The following is a 23,918-nucleotide window of genomic DNA, read 5'->3' as shown; positions in this document are numbered from 1 at the left end:
TTCTGAGCTCCTTCCCAAGATTAAAAAGAAATAGTAGGTCTGGGTGAGATTTTGTAGTTGATCAAAATCTCACTCAAAGGACAGAATGACACAAACAGCAAGCAGAAATCTCCAATTAGCTGCTCATGAGACACTGCTGAGCTGCTTTGATATCTTCTCAATATAGAGGCTAAGATGAATATTGCTCTTTGAACATTTTAATGGATATTAACACGTGTATTCTGGGACAAATTTGGACACCATTACACACACCTCCGTGTATTTTATAGTATATGCAGAGATGTCAAAGAATATATGAATATGAGAATATACTGGTAAAAGAACACTCAATCTGCTGGGCATATGTACAGCTATAACCAATGTAAAAATTAAGTGATATTTAGCTGACAACAAACTTGTAAATATCAGGATTTAGGCAGACTGATACCAATTGCCTGAGTAAGCAGAAAAGGGATTAGTAAGATTTTCTCACAAGTTTTTGTCATAAATCTATCATAATCAATGCCCATCGTTATTTTAATTATGGTATTTGAAACCAATACCCAAATGCAATTAAATGAGAAACAGTTTGCTCTCAAGACAAATAACGAGATGGGCAACCAACATACTTAATCTGGGAAGATACTTTCATCAAAATCTAAAGTGTAATTTATGAGGAAGATGAAAACCTCAAATGTTGTCCACCAGTGGAGCAGTGGAATAGATTAAATAGTGTGCATCTGACTGAAAATGTAACATGTTTAATAAGGCGTTGATTAGAATTTCCAATAGAAGTTCCATTTACTCAAAATATTTTAGTGCATGGGATATGTGTATTTGATATGCATGCATTTCAAATTATTAGACCAATTTTCATTAGCAGTCCCTATATTGGCATGCTTTTGAGTGCTAGAAATGGTTTACTCTGATTCATTTTCTGCGTCAGTATATAATTTGATGTCAGAATTAGCACTGATTTTTTTAACCTCTTCCCTTTCACAATATGCTTTCACTCAGGTTTGCTTGATCACCTCACCAGGGTGAAATATATATTTTGTTTACCGAGCTGAACGTTGGCAATGCTAAAATATCTCAAGAATCCTGTTGTGCTCCAGCTAATGGAATGAGATACGTGAGTGGGCAAGGAAAAGCTGTGGAGAGTCATTTTGTCCTGGTTAGTGGTGGGAGAGGGGAACTGGCTCCCTTAGCTCAGTGACAGTGCAAACCTATATTACAATGCTGCGCTGTACGTGGCATTGCCCTCCTCTTTGGCTCTGGTACAGTCACACGGTTCCTTCCAGGAGACTGCTGGGAATGGGATATTTAACATTGTACTATTTTCTGAATATTCTTTTTAAAATCCAAATAAAATATTCTTTCTAAAATCTAATAAGGTAATGTGTACAGAAATAGAGGTGCAGCTTTCACTAAGTAAATACTGAAGTCAGTGCAATTCTCTACTGACCTTTTGGAGCAACCAATGTCAGTATATTAATACAAGATGAAAACAAATGACCAGACCAGAATTAGCCATCAATTGGAAGGCCTTAATCTCTGTCTACATAGTACAGCATGAAAATCTTAAGCTTTGTGACAGCAATGACTAATTTTAAGTGAACAGTTTATGGCTAAACTAGCAAAGCTGCAGTATTCAGCAACACTCCACTGAACCTAGTTTAGTGCATCTTGTAAAATTTGTGCTTACTTCACAAAGTTATTTATAGTTCCTTCACATTAAATACCCAAGGACCCATAAAAATACTGCTTTTAATCTGTGGGGCCCTCCTACATCCAAAAATACATTTGTCACCTGGTAAATCTGGATTTAAAGCCAAAGGTTCATAAAATTAAATTGGATTAAAACTGAATTCCCTTTTAAGAGAATAAGACACCACTTGTCCAAAGCCTTAGACTCTACTTTTCATCATGATGAATTGCAAGAGAATTGAGACACAGTCTTTGCAATGTGTCTCCTACAAACAGGTTTTCATATTTAATCAGTCATTGTCACCCTTTACTGCCTGGAGACAGCTGATTTGACATTCCTGGTACCCCAGCATCCACAGAGACTGTAGGCACTTAAAACCTTAAATTACAGCACAATAGGTAACTCCCTCTTAATTTTGTCTCTTCATATTTCTCACTATGGTAAGAAAAGCATCCACGTTCCCTTTCTTAAAAAAAAAAAAAAATTTAAGAAATACAAAAGCATAAAGATGAACAAATAGAAAATCCATGTCTTCTTTATGAAGCTGATCTATTTTTTTCCCAATTTACTTCTGAATCTCCCTCCTCTGAATTATGTACTGTGTTATGCCATTAGATCTACAGACAGCCTAGGCATGTTAGGTATATACAGTACCATGCATATTTATGGTACTCAGCCACAACAAACAGATGGTTTGTGTACAGGCAATGTCATTTTGTGCTCAGCAATTCACAAAAAGCCTGGAAAGAAGAAGAGATTTCACTATGATTAGGACTGTTGGTCAACAGCTACGTTTAGCTAAGCATCTTTCAAGAAAGCAAACGATCATTTTCTCTTCCACCTGGAAGTGGAATGTGAGCTTTGTTTAGCCTAAGACTGGCAGCTCAAGTAATCTAGACATCTTTACCCATCCTTTCCATTTCCATTTAACTCTTCATTTGATTTCAAATTCTCAGACCTGTAAATGAAGTGCTTACAGTGGTAGAAAATTTCTGTAATATAAGCTTGTACTAAGGATGTATGACAAGCTCAAGACATATGTTTCAGGCATCAGATTAGATGATTTACATTAGCTAGGTTCTACTAAGATCAAGCCTTTAATCACTTAGTTTGCCAGTTTCAAATGCGCAAAACTGGTTATTGGGTAAAGTTCAGGTCACAGTGTCACAATTTTCAAAACAGATACTTTTGCTTTTTTTTTTTTGACAGAAAGTTCATCAGTAAAAGGCTCTGGATTATTCTGCATTATTTCTCCTTCCATCAGATGACTGTCTCAAATAAAGACAGTAGAGGACTGAACCCCAAATTTGCCCTCTACCAGCAGAGTAAATATGCTGAACTAAGCAACTCCTTTACCAGTATAAGGTTATGTACTGATTTGTCTTATAGAAACAGCCAATCTCTACCTCCTCAACAGAAAGAGACAGCCTAATTTAGGAGTGTCTCTGAACCATGCTCTGCAAGCCCGTGAGGATACAAATGTCTCTCCACTCCTAAGAACTTTGGCCTGACTTGCACTTGGAAAGTTACATGCACCTGTATTTAAAATGAAAAAAAAACCCAAAACCCAAAAAAGAAGCAGCTGATCAAATCATTCTAAGCAAATAATTCAGCTGGTTTGTGAATATATTATACAGCTATAAACCCATTGTTTTTGATAGGTAATATTCCAGCCTGTTCAATAACATCAAATGCAAGAAATTCTAGCATTATTTATGTGACACCTCTTAACTTCCTACAAAAGCCTGCAGAACAGTGTAATATGGAGCACTATTCCAAAGTTGTGTTTTATTTTAAATATTTGCTTCACAGACCAAATGCTAAATGACAAGGCTTCATGCTATTCTGTCCTAGAATTAACTTTAAAAAGTTAAAACATATTTGTTTGTAGCAATCTAAGAATATATTGCAATAGCCTGTTTCCTTACATTGGCATAGCCTGTGCACTAAAACCAGTCCCACTGAAAAGAAAAATGTTGATGTCAAGGGGGTGAGTTCTCATATACTCTTAAAAATAGGAATTAGATCACTTCTGAGTTCTTCAATCCACTGTTACTGAAGAACCACAGACAGTTGCTTGGATAATGAATTCTTTGGGTTATTTAACCAGAATATCAGATGCCTGGTCATGTTTATAGTTAGAAGGCAATCTGTTTTATGAGATCTGAAAATTCATAGAACAGCAGAAACAGTAAAAATGTCCTGTATATTGATTTTTCAGAAACAGTCCCTTTGCATGAACGTATTGAGCCTCCACTTACAAAGCCTACTTTTTATCTTGAGTAATTCATTATTTCAAAAAACATCAAACAAAGAATATTAAAAAAGACCAACAAAATGTGTTACATCATATGAAGGCAGATCTATATGAAGGGCAAGTTACACAACATACACAACTCCAGGGCATAGAGAATTTCTGCTTGCCTCTTAACCTAAACATTAAGCCAGGATAAAAAATACATGTTTTCCTGCAGTTTATGGGGCCTCTTTGTGCCATATCAGCCAACTAATTTCTAGGACTAAAATAGCAGTACGTTTATGTACAATAGCTTGATGTAATTTCAGTTTGATTTTCACAATCTTATTAATATTAACTAATTCTGAAGTCATGGTTCTCAAATACCACCACAGCTGCACAGATACTGTAAGATTTTACACACAGTTGCCATGTAAAGTCCTGTTTCTTCAGATAACCTGATAGATAGTATAAATAGATAATATAATAATATAGATTATTGCTTGACTAGGTAATAAAGTACTTGACTTTTCAAACCTGCATCTTATGTGCATTTGCTGGTGTCATCTGCTCTAAGACAGTAACAAAACTCAGTCCACCTCTTTCTCAAGATGCTTTCCCATGTTAAAGAGTAAAAGCTACTCTATGGATTTAGATGTGGTTCAATCTTAACCTTGCTGCAGATTATTGTTGCATTTCTCTGAAATATAGTCAACACAAAACTGAGAAAGCAAGAGGAAAGGAACTTTAACCAGTTAACATTATATATCCTTTACTCAGCAAACAGCAGACACTTACTCCATAGGCAATTTATTAACACTTTTCTTCTTTCTTTCCCCCCATTCCCATATCTTTTTCACATTGTTCAGACTCACTCTTCTCCATATGCTGCCTCTCTAGAGAGTCTTTTCACTTATGTTTCTCTAATTTTTCATCAATCTCTCCTCGTCTTCTGCCCCAATATACCCATTGTCACTCTCTCTCTCATCCCAAGTCATCCTCTTTAGCAACAGATATACAGACCTGGGGAAAAAAGTTAGCAGTGCTATTAGAAAGCTAACCTACGAAGAGAGGTTTCACTCTTTGAGATCAACTACTTGTTCAAAAGCTACCTCTCTCCCAGCAGCTAAAGAAGGCAAGTGCTGACATTCACAGAACAACTTTGGAATTTGCTCAGCAATTACCTAATTTAAACTGCTGCATTACTAGGAAGAAGAGCAGCAAATAGTAAACCCTCAGAAGATTTAAAAAAATATATTGACTCAGAACTCTAGAAGTCATCCGGTTGTTTCAAAAGTCATAGGAAGGGTTTTATACTCTGTAAACATCGGTAAAATTTCTACCTGCTGATACCAGACTCCAACCATCTCCAAATTACAGTTCTCCTTTCCTTCCTTTACACTGGGGAAGAGTAAGATTTAGCCATTTATTATAGATCTAGCTTTTTTCCCCATTACTGCTTGAAATGACCTTGTGAAAGTCTTGTTAATTCATCTACAGAAGAAATGAAAAATAGCTATTGCCAGAAGTATAAGAACCTAGAAAATGTGTGGTTAGCACACTTTCAGGCTGGTGCACCGCCTCTTAGCCTAGGGAGCACAACCTACGTCCATCACAGTGGAAAGAACTATTTTTTCCCCATAAGGTTGTCTTGCAGAGGTAAAACTGGTGTTAATAAATTCTTCAGAATGGACAGGTAAGAAGTATTGTCCCTTTTGTCCCAAAGCACCTGGTACACTAAGATCATGTGAAAATGCCCTTGTGGCCATTTCCAGCATGTACTTTTGGACCCCTTCTGTAAGTGAACATTACTCTTTGTGCACGTGTTACAAGGGCTCAGACCTTCCTCAAAAAGGAGAGTAAAACTGGATCTTATGCAAGTTCAGTTTCCCACTGGGTTCCCAAGGATGGCACTTGAAATCTGATAGCGAAACATCCCACAAAGTTACTCCTTTATCATCTTTCTTTGGAGTAATAATTAATTAAAAATTATCAGTAGTTGGTGCTTTCTTAATATGTTTTTGTACCTCTTCTGTCCTACTTCACCTATTTTTATTTTTTCCTCTACTTAATTTAGAAACTATTTGGGAGAGGGTCTGTCTTTTCATTCTGTGTTCCTATAGCACTATTGCCTTACACTCTAGTTCCTAGTTTTCACAACAGCTATAAAGATAGCAGGGAAAAAAAATCTCTGAAAGAAGGAGCTGTTTTTGCACACTTTGTTAGCACTGATTAATGCAAAACTCCTTAACAGCTTGAAAAACAGACTTTTTTTTTTTTTTTACAAGTTCTGGCTTAGATTTTAAGATTTCACAAAAGGATTCATTTAGCTAAATTTTAGATGCAGATTATATCAGAAAAGATACGTCACCAAATTTTATTCCATTTCTTGCATTTCATTGCATAAATAATATCGGAAAGTTGCACCATCAGTGACATCACTATGATATAAAAAGTTTGTAGTATGGTTTTGCCAACAGGGACTTGGCAAGATCAGGTGAAGAGAAGGAAAAACCAAAGCGAAATGGCCAAATATTTCAGTTACCAGAAAAAAAGCAGCTTAGCACTGTAGGAGTAGAAATGAAACAGAGGAAAGGAAAAGCTGAACTTAAAAGTGACAAAGGTGTGGCTGGGAAACGGGTTGCATTTTTAAATTTGGATGCCTACAATGTTTAGTTCTTAGTCTCTAATTTCACTCTTCAAAATTAATCCCTAATTAATTTCAGTGAAAGTCACAGAATCATAGAATTACAGAATTACAATTTGGGCTGGAAGTGACCTGTGCCATGTAGTCCAACTCCTTCTCAAAGTAGAACTAACTTCAAAGTTAAAGTAGGTGGCTCAGGGCCTATATTATTTTAGAAATAATTTCAGGCCCTTATTATTTTAGAAACCTTCAAAGGGAGCTTTGAGAGTTTGGGATCCAGAAGTTCTGTGGAGTTTAAGCTTAAGGACAATTTAAGCTAAGAAAAGGACAATTCTTTTGACAGAACTTCTAAGCAAAAAGGAAGAATCTGGTCATTGGAAATTTAGTTCAATGAGCTGAATTGCATATTTCTAAAGGGATGGAGGCCTTCAGAGGTCGCTAGAAGGGTCAGAAACCTTTGAATATGGGACAGAAATGAAGACTGAGCTGTATTTTGCTTGCATCTGTAAGGCTAGAAATATGTAACTGGGAGAAGTTTCACCTGTCAAAACAAAAACTGCAATTTTCAGATACCTATGGCCAAGGTGAGCTATAACTGTTCTTAGATAAGGAAAACGCATTACAATTTAATATGTGTGTGGGAAGGTCTAAGTCAACTCATTCAATGATAATTAAAACCTGTAGCAGTACTGAAGGCTTATGTAGTAAAGAAGCTACACATGTTCTATCTCTCAACAATATACTCTGCCTTGTAGATAACCAACCTATAGCAAAAGTATCATTTTTTTAATTCTCTAGGTTTTCTCTGAATTAGACAATTGAGCAACTTTTTTATTTCTATTAAACAGAGTTGGAATAAAGAATGTGTTTGGCTCACGTTCAGGATGCTGAACATGGAAAGGTATCTTAATTGTCTGTGCTTTATGGGATTCAGCTGCTTCTTGATGTCTAAAATTCCTACAAGCTTTAGCTACAGATTAAACTAAACTCAGTCATTTCTCATTTGTAATGCAATCAGTAACAATGGTTTTTGTAAGCAAGAACAATCGTTTTTCCCAACAGAAGTGTTGCTTTTTTGTTATTGAGAGTTGGGTGCAAAAGGCATTGTAGAAAAAAGTCTCCCATGGTAGAAGCTGAGGCCAGGCAAGTTAATCAGCTTGCTCTTTATTTTAACCTGTTTCTTTTTGTTCCTTAAAATTCTCCAAATTGTCTACTAATTCCTATATCTCTTTCCAGTACCTCACTGAATAAAGGGTCTGAATAAAAATATATTTTTAACTAGAGTCCAACATCAAGAAAAAAATTAAACCAAATATTTTCTTTTCAGAGTCATAGTCACTTGATGTTATGGAGAGTTCTACATTTCTCTATTGCACCAAGAAAGAAAAAAGTACATTTTGATATGAGTTTCCATGAAACACAACTCTCTACTGCAAAGATACAATTTTACCATGATCACTTTTACCCTGGGAAATACCTTTTCAATAATATATGAAAATAATTCCATTTGTAGCTGTAAACCTCCTACAAACAGTCTATATAAACAATCAACAGGCTTTGGGCTACCTACAGAAAGAGCATATATCACCAATAAAATTCATGACACTGTTTATATAGTTCATATTTCACAACATTCTTTGTGCTTTTCTGAATTGGTGAAAATTTGCAAGTATGAAGCAAAGAGAAAAATAATTTCAATCCCTTAGAGACTGAATAAATTACAAAATTAAGTAGGACAGTTTACTGAGGCAGCAGGCATCAATGTAAAGTAAAGGCACATACGAGTACACTTTAAGATATAACGTACTTCTTTTTCAGAAAGATTTTTCCATTGCAATAACTATTTTACCTTAAGCTACAAGTTGAATTATGACTAATTTCTGAATTTATGCTCAGAGATGGAAGAATTACATCAATCGTTCCCAATGGTCAGGGATATCCCAACTTTCTAACTTTAATAAATAACATTTTAAAATATTTAATTGGGATGTTGTCTCCAGAAGCAATCAAAGTCCTTATGTTTCTTAAGGAAAATTACCCTTAGCTGCAAAATTTTTAAAAGATCTGAAAAGGTAGTGAATTCAGATTATGACTTCAGGCTTCTGAAGTTTTCAGAAGCTGAGTTTCTCAGCTCCTTACTGCTGTGTAATGGTGACTTCACACAATAATTTAAAGATTGTCCAATAATTTGCAAGATTACAAAGATTTGTGCTTTTTTGATTCTTTAGCCTCGGAAGCTCTGGGTCAGTCTTTCAGAGTTGGGAAGCACTTGTAGCTCTCATGATAACTAGCAGCTTATCTAACCTGATCTGACTTTATACCTAAGTAATCGAGAAATCCTAGGTGTTTCAAGTAAGCAGGCTATAATGGAGCTAAGTGTGCTTTAGCCCCATCCAGAGTACACTGATATTAAAAAAATAAATAAAAATTAAAAAATGTTATGTCTGTCATGAGGGAAAAAGAAACCTCTCGAGGAAGTTAAGAACAGTCTGATGTTATAACTTGACCACATAAGCTTCTCTATGTATGAATGGGAATGCAGAGGGTCTATAATTAAAGTCTGGCAACTCTTAAGTTTTACTGGCTAGGGATGAGAAATAAATTTCCTCTTCCTTAAAAAGGGCTGACTTCTTTACACTAATGTAAGCCATCTTTCATCCAAGTTACCAATATACATCTCCCTGTTTCCGTGAGGCAGATGGTATAGGGAACCACAGGACACGTGAACGGACATGGTCTCCTCCGGGAGGAAATATGGAGTATATTCAGCAGTGCAGTGAGGTTAGGGTTTACTCCAGAAACCAGGGTTAGCGGATGGTCAGGACCACACATTTGCTTTACAGGAGGCTATGGGAATTTAAGCTGACACAAATATTCAGCACTTTTGGCTTCGTTTCTCAAGAATGCAGGAAGTGCCTTCAGCAACTGCACAGCCATGCAGGTACCTCCTGGAGCCCTCAAAATTTATGGGGTTTTGTACACAAGGGACCGTGAGACTGAATCTACGGTCGTCTCAGAAAATGGTTGTATCTGAGCTACCAGCCTCAATGGCAAATCTTTACCTAATGTGATTTAAACCAACTGGATTAAACCCCCTAGTTTTTAAAGTTTATATAATAGAAATGACAACTGACCCAGCACCACAGAGTACGATTATAATTAACAGGGACTTTTCTCAAAAATGTCTGTGGTGCCTTGGGGAACAATGTAGGTCACAGCATCAATTAAAGGCAAAACAATCTCTTCATTGCCTCTGTAACATTTAACCCCACACTATTTTGTTGCTGTAAATTAAACATCCCATGCTGCATTACATCACAGGAGTGAAAAAATCAAGAATAACTAGTTTAAAAATTCATTTCAAACTCCAGCACTCACTTTACCCCATATAACATGGGCAAGCAATACAGAATACTGATGTTATCACTATTTTCCTCAGCTTTGTTGAGCAAAACTACTAGCTGTATATTCAGTTTTCCTTTATATTATCTGGATATTCATATTAGACCTCTGCAGGAAAGTATGTGAGAATTACTTAATTGCAGATTAAAAACAGCAGTTACCGTTGCTGCTGATTGCAAAGGAGATGTAAGATTGTTTAAGACTCTAGGGTTCAGTTTTGGTAAGTGGAAGCTCTAGCGAACACTCTTCCATGCAGGAAAGTCGAATATAGAAATAAATCACTTCAGATAAAATGTGTCTGCAGGGGCCACTACAGACAGTTTACCTAATTACTTTTCTAATATTATAAGAAATATCAACGATGGCTGTTAATAGAAGCCACCCAACAATTGAAAGACTTTCACTTTGAAGGAATTACCCACAAATAGTGTCCCTTTTTAATATCAATAAATTCCTGTTTCTTAACAAGAAAGACAATTTTCAGTAGCATTCAAGCCAGAAGAAAAGTCTTTGGTAATAAAGCCTCTCAAATGTTGTGTACCTTTGTAAGTGTTTGTTCATACGGAAATAATGTGCAATATCTTGGATTCATTTAAGTCTTTTGAATTTTTATCATTTGCTTGCATGGGAGGGGAAGAAACTTCTTCTGCTCAGCTTGTGAGGTTGGAAGGTCAACTACATAGTGGTGATAAGCTGGACTGCCTGAGTAATATCTGACAAAGTCCATGAGAGAGATCACAAGGGAACATTAACTGACACTGTAAGGAAAGGGAAAATAAACGTATAAAGTGCACCTCCAACTCTTCTACTACTCATGAGTAATCATAAATAATGGAAAGATACTGCAGGCAAAATTAGACCTCCTGATACCTATGCAATATTTTCAGCATAAAAATTCTTCACAGAGAAATGAGTGAGTTCATAATTCTATAGGGGTATATAGGCAAGAGCAAAGACTCATTTCTGAAAATTTAGCAGGGGAAAAAGCTAAATATCTATGTTAGTTAATAAATATGTCCCTGAGTACACAAAGGAGTTAGAGCTGTACATCAGAGAAATTCCACTTTAATACAATCAGATTTTGAGACTCAAACTCTGCCTATGCAGAGTTTCTCTACTGTATTTTTCACATTACAACAAGGAGTACAGGAGCCCAGTTCCCTTTTCCCAGTTGCAAAGTTAAGATTATGCAAAGAATGTTAACTTCGGATTAGCCCTATATCCGTCACTATAACATCTCAGTGTCAGTGTTAAGGACTGCTATTCCACTGTTGAAGGCTTTCAGTAAATCCAGAATGAAAAAATGGAGTGATCAAGCTTCAGAGAGTTTCCAATCTGAGTGTAAAACAAGAGACAACAGACATAAACCATTACTCAACAGTTCTCATCAGGATTTGATGGAAGTCTTAGACCCCTAATTACCTAGCCATTGAATTTTTTTTCAGATGGTAAGGCAAAGACGGACTTTGCTGGTGAATCGAAAAAAAGGCATGAAAATGTTTTTTTGGAAGACTTCACATCTGAACAATGGACCCTTCCATTCTTGCCTAACTGGAGAGAGAGTCACTTTCTCCTAGTGAATCATATAGGATAAGTAGGATGGGAATAAGCGAAGGTAGTTTATTTTAGGTGCAAATCAAAGCAGGGAGCTAGAAAAGAAATGCTATAATGGGGTGTAGAGGGGGGACAAAACAAAGTTAATTTTAATTATACTTTCTCTAGGGGTTGATCAGTGCACCTATAGACTTGTAGATTTGGAGGTCCCAGTTTCTTCTTACCTCTAAGTGTTCTAGAATGTTATTGTATGAGAACATATCATTCACTGCTCTGAGAACATGTGTAACGGTTGTACAATAATGAATTAGTTATATGTAAAACAGAAAAAGGCTGAAGACTCTTCAGGCCATATGATGCTTCTCAAAGCACTTTTCAAAAGAAAGGAAAATGTTCTCTCTCTTACAGATAGGGAAACAAAGGCAAAGAGAATGAAGCAAGCTGCCCAAGATGACTCAGGAGACTAGTTGCAAAGCCAGGAATTGAAACAACGTATCTTAAGTCTAGCATCTCATTTTGAAGACCACCCTATCTTCAACCAGTTATACAAAATATCACTGAGATGTAGATGGCAGACAGTCACACAGCACTGAAACAACATTAAACCCTCTCAACCAAACTTTGCTGTTTTAATCAAAATTTACTTGTTCCAGATTACAAATCAATGAAGGAAAATTAATTCACAAGTCAATGATCTTGGAAGGATTCAAACTTCATCCTCCACACCTCTAGGCCAGGAGATGGCTGTACTGAGCTTTTTATATGATCTGGTGTATTACGGAGTTAAAAAAAAAAAAAAAAAGAAAAGAAAAACAAGACATATCTCCAACAACAGCACCCTAAAGTGAACCTAAAGACCCATTAACATATTGTAACTTTTTTTCCCTGGGACATTAATAACAGAAGTGTGGATGACAACAATACAGCTGTCACCTATTTTTTGTGAGAAGCCTCTTCAGGTAAGCGGCTAACAGCAAAATTTCAAAAGGTAGCTGTATGTAGCATGCCTCCTAGCTTCTACATAGAGTCTGATTGATTCATGGTTGCATTAAAATGCAAGCTGCAAATCTCAGGCCAAAGAAAACGTAAAACGAGAAAAGCAGTGCTAGCCTCCATTCATCCGTGGAAGGAAGTAAAAAGGAAGTAAATGCTCTCATTAGACCAAGTAATACAGCTCCACATTTCTTCTTTTGAACTAGTGGCTGGGGAAGAAGATGATAAACTGCATTAGTTATGTGAGTTGAATCTCCCTCAACTATATCATCTAATCCCACATTCCTGTGTTGAAGAAATTTTTGCTGACTGCTGGAGCAAAGAACAGGCACCTCAAAGATTCAGGGTTTAAGGCAGAAAGTATCATTAGATCATTGAGGTTAGCCTAATGTACTGCAGCGCGTAACACTGACAACAACAACTTGTCTTAAACTAAAGTGTGCGTATCTATTTCAGAAAAGCATCTAACCTGGAAAACATAATGAGACTGAGATCTACCACTTCCCTTGACAGTTTGTCCTATGTTCTCACTGCTAAAAACGCCTGCCCAGCATTTGTTTGCTTTCAGCCTGGTACGTATTCTGCTTTTCTCTGCTACTCTGAAGAATCCTCTTATTCCCAGTCCCCTACAGGAATATACTGTCATAAAGTCATGTCTCTCTCTGGAAGAATTTTTCTCCACTCTAGTCTCTTTTCTCTCTCTTTATATATATTTAATATCTTTTAAAAGTATAGACTCCAAAACTTGGCACAATATTTCCATAACCTCACTGTTGCACATACAAATAAAACCACCTCTTTATTCTTAACTTTTAGTCTTTTTTTTAAACATTCAAAGTTCATAGTACAAGCCCTGCTGAGTTGTCTATTCTCTCCTCTAGAACATTCTTAGTGCCACTTATTTCCACTGTAGGGGTCTCCTCTGTGTATGCATGGCTGGCATTGCGTCGTTCTCGTTGTGTAATACTTCTCTTCTAGGGAATAATAATTTTATCTGAGTGGCCTCTGTTTACCAGGCTAGGCTGTAACTGGATTGCTCTGTCTGTCTACTGTGTCCTCTTTTTTCCTACTTTTTCAATCTTTGCATCATCTGCAAATTTTACCATCTAAGATTTCATGCTGCCTTCCAAATGATTTGTGAAAATATTGAAATATGTTGTCCACATCCAATTCTAAATCGTGGAAGACTATCCCTCAGAATTTCTGTGTAAGGGTCATTTCTCATTGACTAGTACTCTGAGATGTCAGTCCTTAAGGAATATTATTTTGATAAAGTATACTGTAATTTATTTATACCAGATACAATGTAAAATTAAATCAAATGCCTTACAAAAGCCTAAACAACACCTAGGACCATTCGTCAAGCAAATTCACATTCTGAAATGAAGTTTATCTAACATAATTGCTTTGCTTTAAAACTATGCTGACTATCATTAATTTATCCCTACCATTAATTTATTCCTATGCTTGCTTTCTTAGCTAAATCCTCGTTAATCTTTCCAGTATTTTTTTCCAGGGCTGACATATAGTTAACCTGCTCTGCAGCATGATACTCATACTCCATCTCTCTAGAATTTAAAAAATATTCCAACAGATCTCTTCAGCCTCATTTTTTAAGGCTCTTAGGTGAAAGTTATCAAGTAATGAGCCTTCTGCTTTACTTATTTTATCACTGGCAGATGTTGTTTAACATGCTTTTAAAGATTCAGTGCTGTTTGCATAGTAGGGACACTGGATCTCCTACCACCATATGGGCTTGTTAAGGAGCAAACAGCACTTCCCTCCTACTGTGTGCCACTCAGTATTGAAGAGGTATCAGAGTTTTTGTTCATCTTTGCATGAATAAATGACATGATTAATTAAACAGTGATTGACTAGCTTCATTTTTTCTTCTTTTTGGCGTTACAAAAAGGCAGCAAAAATTAGTTATGTGTATCCAAAATAAATCAAGAAATAAGTTTCATTAAAACTTTCTCAGAATCTTAGGAGGCAGAAATTGAGTGTCCAGATATATACTGTAAGAGTTCCTATCCATTATACTTGCCACTGAATTCATCCTGGGTTGCCACCTTAAGCACCACATATTTTTGGCCCTTATATTTAGGAAAATTACCTAGACATCCTAAGCCATTATAAATTGATGACCAGCTGGCAGAGAGGTGTGCAAGGGTCACTCAGAATTGTCATCTGCCCTATTTATCCCAGTGTCTTGCTAACTCTGAAATCAAAGAATAGCAATTTGGACATCAACAATATATCACTTTAGACTACTTTTACCAGAAATATCCCATTAGTGTGCATTATCCTGATATCTTAAACGGCCGCCTTTTCCTCCTGAGATTGCAAAGGACCCAGCTGGCAAACAACCAAAATATCAAGTTTCTCACACATCTATTATCATAATGGCAGGAGGTCATACATTGAAAACCGAGAACACAAATGCAACATAAACTAAACTGAATATTTTGATAACAGAAATTTATGGAGGTTAGGATCCTGGTGCAATAGAGTCACTGGCATTTTTGTTTCATTTGGAGCTTATTTGTACTACTAGTTTCAATGACTACTCCTCTATCGAGAAAGCTCTTTGGTAAAAAAAACACAAACAACTTCAACAATGCTGTCTGTCAGGCTCTTCAGGTCCATGATAGCAGCACTACTCAACATAAATATACTTAGTCTTCCTGTCCTATATCCCAGGCTGGTCCTGCCTGTTACACCTCAGAGACTGATTGTATCTCTGCAAGGCCAACAGACAATAACAAGAAATTTCAAAACAATAAAGGTGAAATTTTCCTGACAACATGAGATATCTAAAGTCTAGACATTTACATCTAAGTTATTTGACCATAAAGAATGTCTAGACAATGGAGAAAGACAATAATTTTGAGGGCATGATCCACCTCCATCTAAAGGAGACATCCAAAACAGGTTAGAAGAACTGCATTCAGGAAGAGTCTCTCCATTGACTACCATGGCAATATCGTTGACTTCCTCAAATGTCAAAAGTCAGGTGAGGCCAAATTGTTTTCCTAATAGCCCAAATTATTTTCAGTTTGATCAGTATGTAGCTGAGGCTTCTTATATGCCACAGCATCTTGGCAATTATTGAAGCATTCATGCAAATATTTTTTTAACTTGAAACGGGTGGGTTTGGGTCTAGGGGAGCATTGGTGAGAAAAATTGGCAAAACTATGAAGCAGCAATCCAGAAAGTATTTCCTTTCCTCACTTATTTCTCACAACTAAATTCACTACTCTCACCTGTGCATTAGTCCATTCCATTTCAGGAAAAGGTCCCAGCTGAAGGCCTCTACCTGTGGGATTTTCTTCCTCTTGGCCTTTCTGGAAGTACATAGAGACATCTACTCAGGACACGTTCCAAATTCAGATTTCTCATCGTGTTTGCATATGGTGCTTAGTTGTGTGTTTTTGCTTCCCAGGTTGTTTTTTAGGGGCTGGGGGCTCATTTTTGCTGTAACTGCTTTGGGAAATAATCTGGCATGCCATTTATTCCCTTCAAGCTGTAAATTGTTGTTAATACATGCTGAATTGCCCAGAGGCTTTTTAACAAAAATGAAATGGCATTATATTATATAATATTCAAGATGTGAGTGCATATTGATTATAAATATCTATGGAATAGCTATTTATCCTTCAAGGGAGAACAAGCAAGAGATATGTATTTTACAAGAATTAACACTGTACTACTATATTTCAGTTTATATTTAGTATGCAAAACCTACCAATCTCAAGTAATTATTAGCAAATCAAGCAAAAAGGCTATAAGGAATAAATAAATATTCTCTTGACAGTCCACCTCTTTCTAGCTAAAATTAGAAATAACCCTGTTGCTTTTAAATTTTAAAACCCACTCTAATTATCACTATGAATTTTTGAAGTTTGAACAGTAGGAGACTATAAATTTGCTTTTAATAAACATCAGGCTCCATTTTTTGTGAAACAGAAAATCTGCAATGAATTCAGGCTCCCACCTAGGCATGAGTCAATGCCATTGTAGAAAACACATGAGTTCTTAACAAACAACAACAATATGGAAGAGTCCTGCAGTAAAAGGGAGACTTATGTTGCAAGGATCGCAGTTTTTGTTAATAGCAAAACTACCATGTCTGTAGCTATGTGTCCAATAGCTTCTTTTTAGGGAATGTTTAATACCTAAGGTACTGAAAAGCATTTTTACAAAGGCCATATTCATTATGATACTTATGTAATGCTGACCCTCATCTTGTAATATATTACTTGAGAGACTTTTTGTTTCTATATTACTAAAGAATACAACATTTAAAAAAAAAAAGGACAAAAAAATAACACTTTTTTCACAAAAGATTAAGTCTTTTTTAACAGCAAGCTAAGCTTGCTAGGCTTACCGCTAGGCTAACAAGTCATTCAGGGAAGTCTTGAAACACTGTTGGTACAAAGAATGGCTACTAATTGTCAAAAAACGCAGGATACAACATTTTTTAATGTTAGGTATAGTCTAAGGAAAAGGGACTTTTAGCTCCGCTTAAAAAGATCTGCTGCTGTCATACAACAGTATTCTTAAGAACTGAGGCTTATATCGATGCTGTCAAACTTCAGGCATTTAGATGTGTCAGCTAGGAGCAGAGTCCTTTGAGACATGCGAAACTCCTGAGAATGGTTCAGGGCTTAAATGCACGGAGTCACTCTTTGGAGGATGCATTCCCACCTCAGTGAAGTGGGATGAATTGAGGTCCAAATATTCAATTGACCTCACATAGACAGGATTTTTAACATGACAAAATCTAGAGTAACCTCTTTTACAGCGTAATGAGTGGCCGTGGATTCCTATACATCAGGACCAAGCCTACGAGGAGCGACTGGGAGGCATTTAATGGACAAGTCCACTGGGGCTGATGCATTTTCACCACAGCAAGCTTCTGCATATATGGAGATTTGATTCTGGAGACTTTTGAAAAGAAATGTGTAGTTTCATAAACACAGATAGAAGAAATGCTCACAGAGCAGTAAGCGCTACTCTGACAGAGGAAACATAAAATGCAAAAATACAGAGTAAGGAACATCTATATGGAGATCATTAACTAAGGAGGAGCCAAGAGTGAGGTTCTCTTGCAAAATGGCCTTCCTTCAAAATATGAATGATTGCTGTGTATAAGGACATGGGTTATAACTATTGTGCTGTAATCATTGATGATGAGACACCAGCAGAATTGTATCATTTTGGAGGCACTGCGTTTTAAGATAAGCGCTGAAAAAGCCAAAGGAAATCTATAGGAGAGAAAAAAGGGTGATGAGTGATTCAGAAATCACAACCTAGGGAAGACTGAACACAGGATATTACATGAGGATAGTGATCAGTTGTCTCCACTGAGGACAGAATCCAGAGAAATCATCCTAAATTTGCTGCTGTGAAAAAAAGCCTCTAACTGCTAGGGTGCTGAAACATTGAAACAAATCCTTTCCAGTCTTATATCCTATGAGTCCATAGCTTTCATCCATGGGAAGTTTATTCCCTAGTAATTTCAGCAAGTTAAATTGGGAACCAGATGATGAATAGCCAGCTAACAGCAAAAGGCACATTCTTCTCTGCTAATTTAAAAAAAAAAAAAAAAAAAAGTTTATACTTGCTTTCAAAGTAAGATTGCATAAATGGCACTAAGTGGATATACAATGTAGAAATGTAATCCTCTTTGTAAATGTAGGCTTTTGAATAAACTCTACTCAAATGCAAGTGAGGTAGCATTTATAAACAGCATTCTTCATAGGCATCATATAGTATGTTACAAATGTGACAACCCTAAAGGTGAGATGGAGTTTCCCAAATAGAGTTCTCTTGTGTCATTCGATGCACTAAGGTATCACTTTGTCTCCAGCTGCTGCTTCAGAAGGGTATGGGTTTCCTTCTGTCATTTCTGACAGTGATGTGCACATCTCAGACCTTGCAGGACATCTAAAATAGCACTAGCTGCCTATCTTAGACATCTGAATCTCACCCCCAAAAGTAATGTTGTTTTTTTTTTTTAAGGAGGCCTTCTATTTGCTAACGGACTCATTACTGAGTATTAATACATAGTTTAAATATAAAGTTTTGGGGTTTATTGCATAGAAAATCTAAATCTCCTGCTCTTTAATTAGGAAAAAAAAAAAAAAAAGATGAGTTTCAAGCTACCTTAAATGTTGTGAACTACCATGACAGTTGTGATCCCTTGGGAAAACTCACTTTTAAAAATCCAGTCAAAGTTTTACACAAAACCTAGAGACAAACAAGTTTCTGTGTCTAAGTATTCCACTTGTAGAAGGGTTTAAATACACCTATAGTCTAGAAAGCCTTGTTAATCTGTGGATCAAGGAAGGATCAATTTAGTGCCATGGAAAAAAAATTAGCACATATTAAATACTGGGAAGTCCCTTGGTCCAACAAAAATTACCTTCATACAAGAACATTGTACAGTATCGTACGAGTCAGCCACACAAAGAAAACTGAGGAAAATAAAGTCTTCTGTTTAAAAAAAGTCTTCATAAGGTGAAAAAGGTCTCATGAAAATCTCAAGAAACTACAAATTTCTTTTGTAAAAGAAAATCTAAATCCTGTTATTCTTATGTAGAGGGCATTGAAGTACTGCTATGCCAAGTAACAGTAATAAAACATGAACATAGGGAGAAGAGACGTGTAAAGAAAGTTGTAATAGTGTTTTTAAATAAAGCAATGAAAAATTGTTGCACTTACAGGAACTTCAATATACTGAACAGCATCTGTGATCACAGTGCTAAGTTCAAGTCTGTTCCTTATGTCAATGATGTAATTACTAGATGAATTCTGCAGAATTTACACATATGCAATTACTAGTCACTAAAATCAGCATTTAGCATGAGACGATGAACTTTTGTCGCAAATTATTGCTTTTAAACTAAAAATTTCAACTAATGTCAGACAACGAGGGGAAGGTAAGTTTCAATGAAAAGCTCAAAAATATATAGGAGGCTACAATTTCCTTTTAAAATTTGAGTCATTCTTCTTACCAACTTACAACAAAATAATAAACAGTTGATAGCACATTGGCAATAAGTCCAAAAATACTTTTAAAACAGGCTTGTGAATGAAATGAAAATTCAGGAGCAGCAGATGGGTTTAACTGCTGTTAAATGTGGAGTGGTTTCCAAGAACATGTTGTATGTAATAATAAATAGCCAGAGACATAAAGTTTCCCCAGTAGTTTAAATCCTGAGCATACAGGCTAAGTGAGGGCTTTCAAGATTTGGCTCACTGCAACATCCTTACATTTTACCCTTGTCTACAGCAGCAAAAATGCTTGTTATTGGCAATGTGTGTCAGCAATGGGTGCAATTAAAGCAGTGCTGAACGCAGTTTCACAAGCAGGCAGGTTTAACATGGTGCTTTCTGAAACAAGAATAGTTCTTGGCTGTGCTCGCAGGTTAATCATATTCAGCACCAGCATATTCATTGTCAGCAGTGGATAATTACGCTAGTGTACACAATGCCTTGGTTTGTGCATATGTTTTACATAATAACCATGTTATGAATTGCCTCCCTTTCTAATTCTTGATCTGGATGTGGGCATTGGGATAGTGTGCTGCATCCAGGATTTCTGCAGTCAGGATGTGACTGCCTCCATGTCTCATGCCCTTTTGGTTTGAAGCAAAAGTAAAGCACCGAAGGCCCAGGAAAACAGGCAGCAACTTTTCTGTTCGTATTTATAACAGTTCTGGCTTCATCTCCTGATCCACCAAAAAATGACTTTGTCAAGTGGCAGCTATGACTAAGTTAAAGTTTCTACACTTGTTACCATGTATCATTATATTTGACGGACACAAATATTTGTGACATGGAATAAAACTGGAACTTATAAAGCCATACAGTAATGCACAGAGGCACAGACAAAGAAGGGTTCAAAAGAATGAGTGCAACTGACAGAGAAAATAAATCTACATTGGGATTTAAGCCCAGAAAAAATCATTGCTTTTATCTACTGTTAAGCCAATTGCTTCTATAAAAACAAAGGGTTTGTGAGGAACTGTGGAAAAGAGGATCACTGGGTCCAAAGAAGTCTCTGCAGTTCAGTGCAAACCTACACTTTAATATATGTATCTGCCTGCATCGATGCATCAAGGATGATTCTGGTTAGTTAGTATGTAATATCAGTATCTGCTTAATACTATCTTGGATGAGCTGGAGGGAAAGGGAGTAGTAGGGGAACAAGTGAAAGAAAAGAAAGGTAAGGAACCAAGTGAAAGAACTCTTATCAGACAAGACCAGAGATGTCAGACCTTCAAGTGGGTTACCAAGTATATGCTTGCTCTGTTGCTAACCTACTACTTTTCACTGCTACTCTAGAAAATCATGTTTTCTAAACTGTGATCCCATAAACCACCTCTTTTTCCAATTAATTATCTCAATAAAAACAAATATTGATATAACTATTGCAAAAACACATCCTCCAATCCTAGTATTATACTCCATTCATGAAATGGATAAAATTAATTCAGTCTACTGGTGCTCATGTGGCATTCAGTGACCACTTGCTGCCCAGGGGTCTTCTAAGACATCTTTTTCATCCCTTGTCTGGTACTTGCTGCAACGCTTAGAAACAAGAGATCACTCTGTTGTCTTGGAAACTCAGCCATTAAAGCAACAGTCCCCAAAGCATGCCTTTCATTCCCATCCCAAAATTAATGGTTAAAAACCACCAGCTGTATAAGCTAACATACTTTTAGTCAATCTAATAGGTAACCTTACCAGATGAGTAAAATTAGTTTGGAGATTTCCAGAGCTGTTGCTTCTGTCCAGCGTATCTCAATTGAAATATCCTTACTACTGCTGTCAAATGGATGCAAACCCACTTGTTTTAGTTGCTCCCTGTTCAAGGTGCTGCCTGTGCTGGTCAGTTCAACCTGCTGCAATACTGTAACACCACTACTCCTGGAAATGGCTGTATCACCAAAAGAAAGGGGGCTGAGTAACAGGCTCAAGCCTGGACCCTCACTATCCTCATTGTTAGATGTTACTTGAAGCCCTGGCTGTTTTGGGTCACTCCAGCTGGCTCCTTCCAGGCCAAAACTGCTCTAGAAGGAGCCAGGCTTAAGTAGTGTGGCCATGAGGCAGATTGTGCAAACAGACCTTCTGTTCAGCAGTGTCGACACAGCCACTTTCTACTAGCAGAGGTGCACAATATGATTACCTTTAGGATGAGTACCCAAGACTTCAAATTGTATCCATTATTTTTCCATGTCTTTTCCTTTTCTTATTTGCAAGTCTCCAATGACTTTAGGAGTGGTTTCTAGCAATGCAAATATACTTGTTTTCAGGTTTCTGTTAATCAGTTATCAGTGATGACAACTTCACTTCACTGGAGCCATCCTGAAATTTGAAAGTGCTGAATAGGGGTCACAGTCTAACTGATTTTGCAATAGTGGTTTTGAGGGTCTTTTTACATTATTTTCACCAGCCATTTAGACAGAGAATTATGGGGATAAGAGATTACATGACTAAGCCTAACCTTTATTGAAAAATACTTAAACACTTGCTCAGTAAACTGTGGTCTGTTCTCAGATATTACTCAGCCGGTTGTACCATCTACAGCAAAAATGAATATGATATGCATGAGCTCCTCTTTCACAGGACCGTCTTCTGATAAAGTAAGACTAATCGTCAAGCACAAATATATAGGTTTGTAAGATGTTTTTTCCCCCCTTGAAAATGTAATCAAAAAAAGGCCTTTTTTTTCCAGGGAGCCATTTTTTGGTAACAACCAACATGAACCTCTTTTGCATAATGTAGGCTTGCATATCCTGCAAGACTTCAGATCAGCAATACTGCTCTTCAGCTGAAGCTAATTCAATATATTTTGCACCTTCATTCATGGGTTGTTCACTCTAAATGACCTTCATTTTAATATATTTTTTCTGTAACGTTTTGGAGATCATCTTTCTAATGCCCAACTCCTGTCTGCTTCAGGCATTCTTCCCAAAATTGGTAATAAGGGTTAAATACATGCCACCACCAAATGTAGTCATTTTCCAGTGTCTTACCTTGAATCTGCTCTGGCAGCCTCTGTGCACGTCTCCTCTGAGACCAGGCTGGTTATTAAATTCCAGTTATTAGGAAACAAATTTAGGCTCGGGACAATTTTTTCTACTAAACCTTTGTCAAATGCATGAGAGACTTTGTCTACAACCAGCAGCTCTCTTACAGGTTTATATTCAGCTCATGAATCATACATTTTAACAACAAAAAAAAGGTTCTTTATCTGTGGAAAAGTGGGGATTTCCCAAGCCATTTTGGCAATTGGTTTGTGGACAAGATTAGCTTAGATTGATTTCCCAGGAATAGGGGCATGAGATATTTGCACCCACAATCTAAAGTCTTCTTCTGTATTACAGCAAACTGTTCAGTCTTTATCACCTGTAATGCCAAAGCTACTTCCAGGCTTCACAGAGTGGAATAAGAGGATTGAAAGAAACTTAGTATTTCACTTATGAAGATCATAAATGAAATAAGATCCTCTAATAAGATCCTCTAATCCTCTGATTCCTCTGATCTCTCAGCTTCCCAGACTCTATAGTAAGATTAAAACATTAATGTCCCTGTGTTGCTCTCCCCTCAAAGAAACCATGTGTGTTGAGGATACAAGTGTCAGCATGGATCAATGTTATGATCTACCAGTACCCGCCTAAAGCAAATATAACATATAACAGAACTTAGTTCAGCTTTGACCCAGCAGCCCACTTTTTTCCAGAGAGCTTCTGCTCATGGCTTTCTAACCTTTCTAGGTCCTACTGCTTGTGAGGCTATCACAGATGTGCTTCCCGGTGAAACATTTCGGTTGTGCAGCACAACTCAAATGGCAATATAAGGAAAGAGTATCTTCCAGGGATGGAAAAAGCATAAATGTACTGTTTCTAAGGTGTCTGCTGATGCATTAAGCTCATAAAAACACCTGGCCTAAATTTGCACTGAAACATCATTCCCTCCTTTTTTTTCTTACCAAAGCTAATAACTGTGCTTGTTCTGCCAGTCCTTAGGGTAAGGGACATTTACCCAAATGCATGAATTGGAGACTGGTTGGTCTCCATTGTCTCTTCTGATGCCTCTGGAGACTATAACCATGGTCGTTAGCTGAGATGAAGGTGTTTATGCCATTTTAGTACCAGAGACCTGTCTGGCCTTCAGCTGTCACTGGAGAAAGGCACGGGTTTCCTATAGGTGTGGTGAAATATCTACCACAGACATATTGGAGGATGTCTCAGATGCCCTATGACATTTAAAATGCTGCTAAATGTCTGTGTTTTGGCAGGTTTATTACTCCTGGAGAATATTTTTCAAACCTCCACTCTGCTTCCTTCATTTTTAGGAATGCAGCTTCTCGATGAGGAAAAGGAGCT

The 23,918-nt window shown here is 36.9% G+C and overlaps 1 protein-coding gene across 2 annotated transcripts in view; it reads right to left on the bottom strand.

The window, feature by feature from the left end:
* Window positions 1–23,918, bottom strand: part of DLG2 (discs large MAGUK scaffold protein 2) — a 1,037,179-nt gene that overhangs the window by 617,681 nt on the left and 395,580 nt on the right. The window contains exon 7 of one of the 2 annotated variants that reach the window (XM_050914840.1): window positions 15,783–15,863. The exons of the other annotated variant lie outside the window; for it this stretch is intronic. Coding sequence (XP_050770797.1) covers window positions 15,783–15,863 — 81 coding nt within the window. The remainder of the gene's footprint in view (window positions 1–15,782; window positions 15,864–23,918) is intronic. 2 annotated transcript variants of the gene reach the window in all.

This window comes from Gymnogyps californianus, chromosome 1, assembly GCF_018139145.2.
Source record: "Gymnogyps californianus isolate 813 chromosome 1, ASM1813914v2, whole genome shotgun sequence".
NCBI lineage: Eukaryota > Metazoa > Chordata > Aves > Accipitriformes > Cathartidae > Gymnogyps > Gymnogyps californianus.
This window is presented reverse-complemented; position numbering and strand designations above follow the sequence as displayed.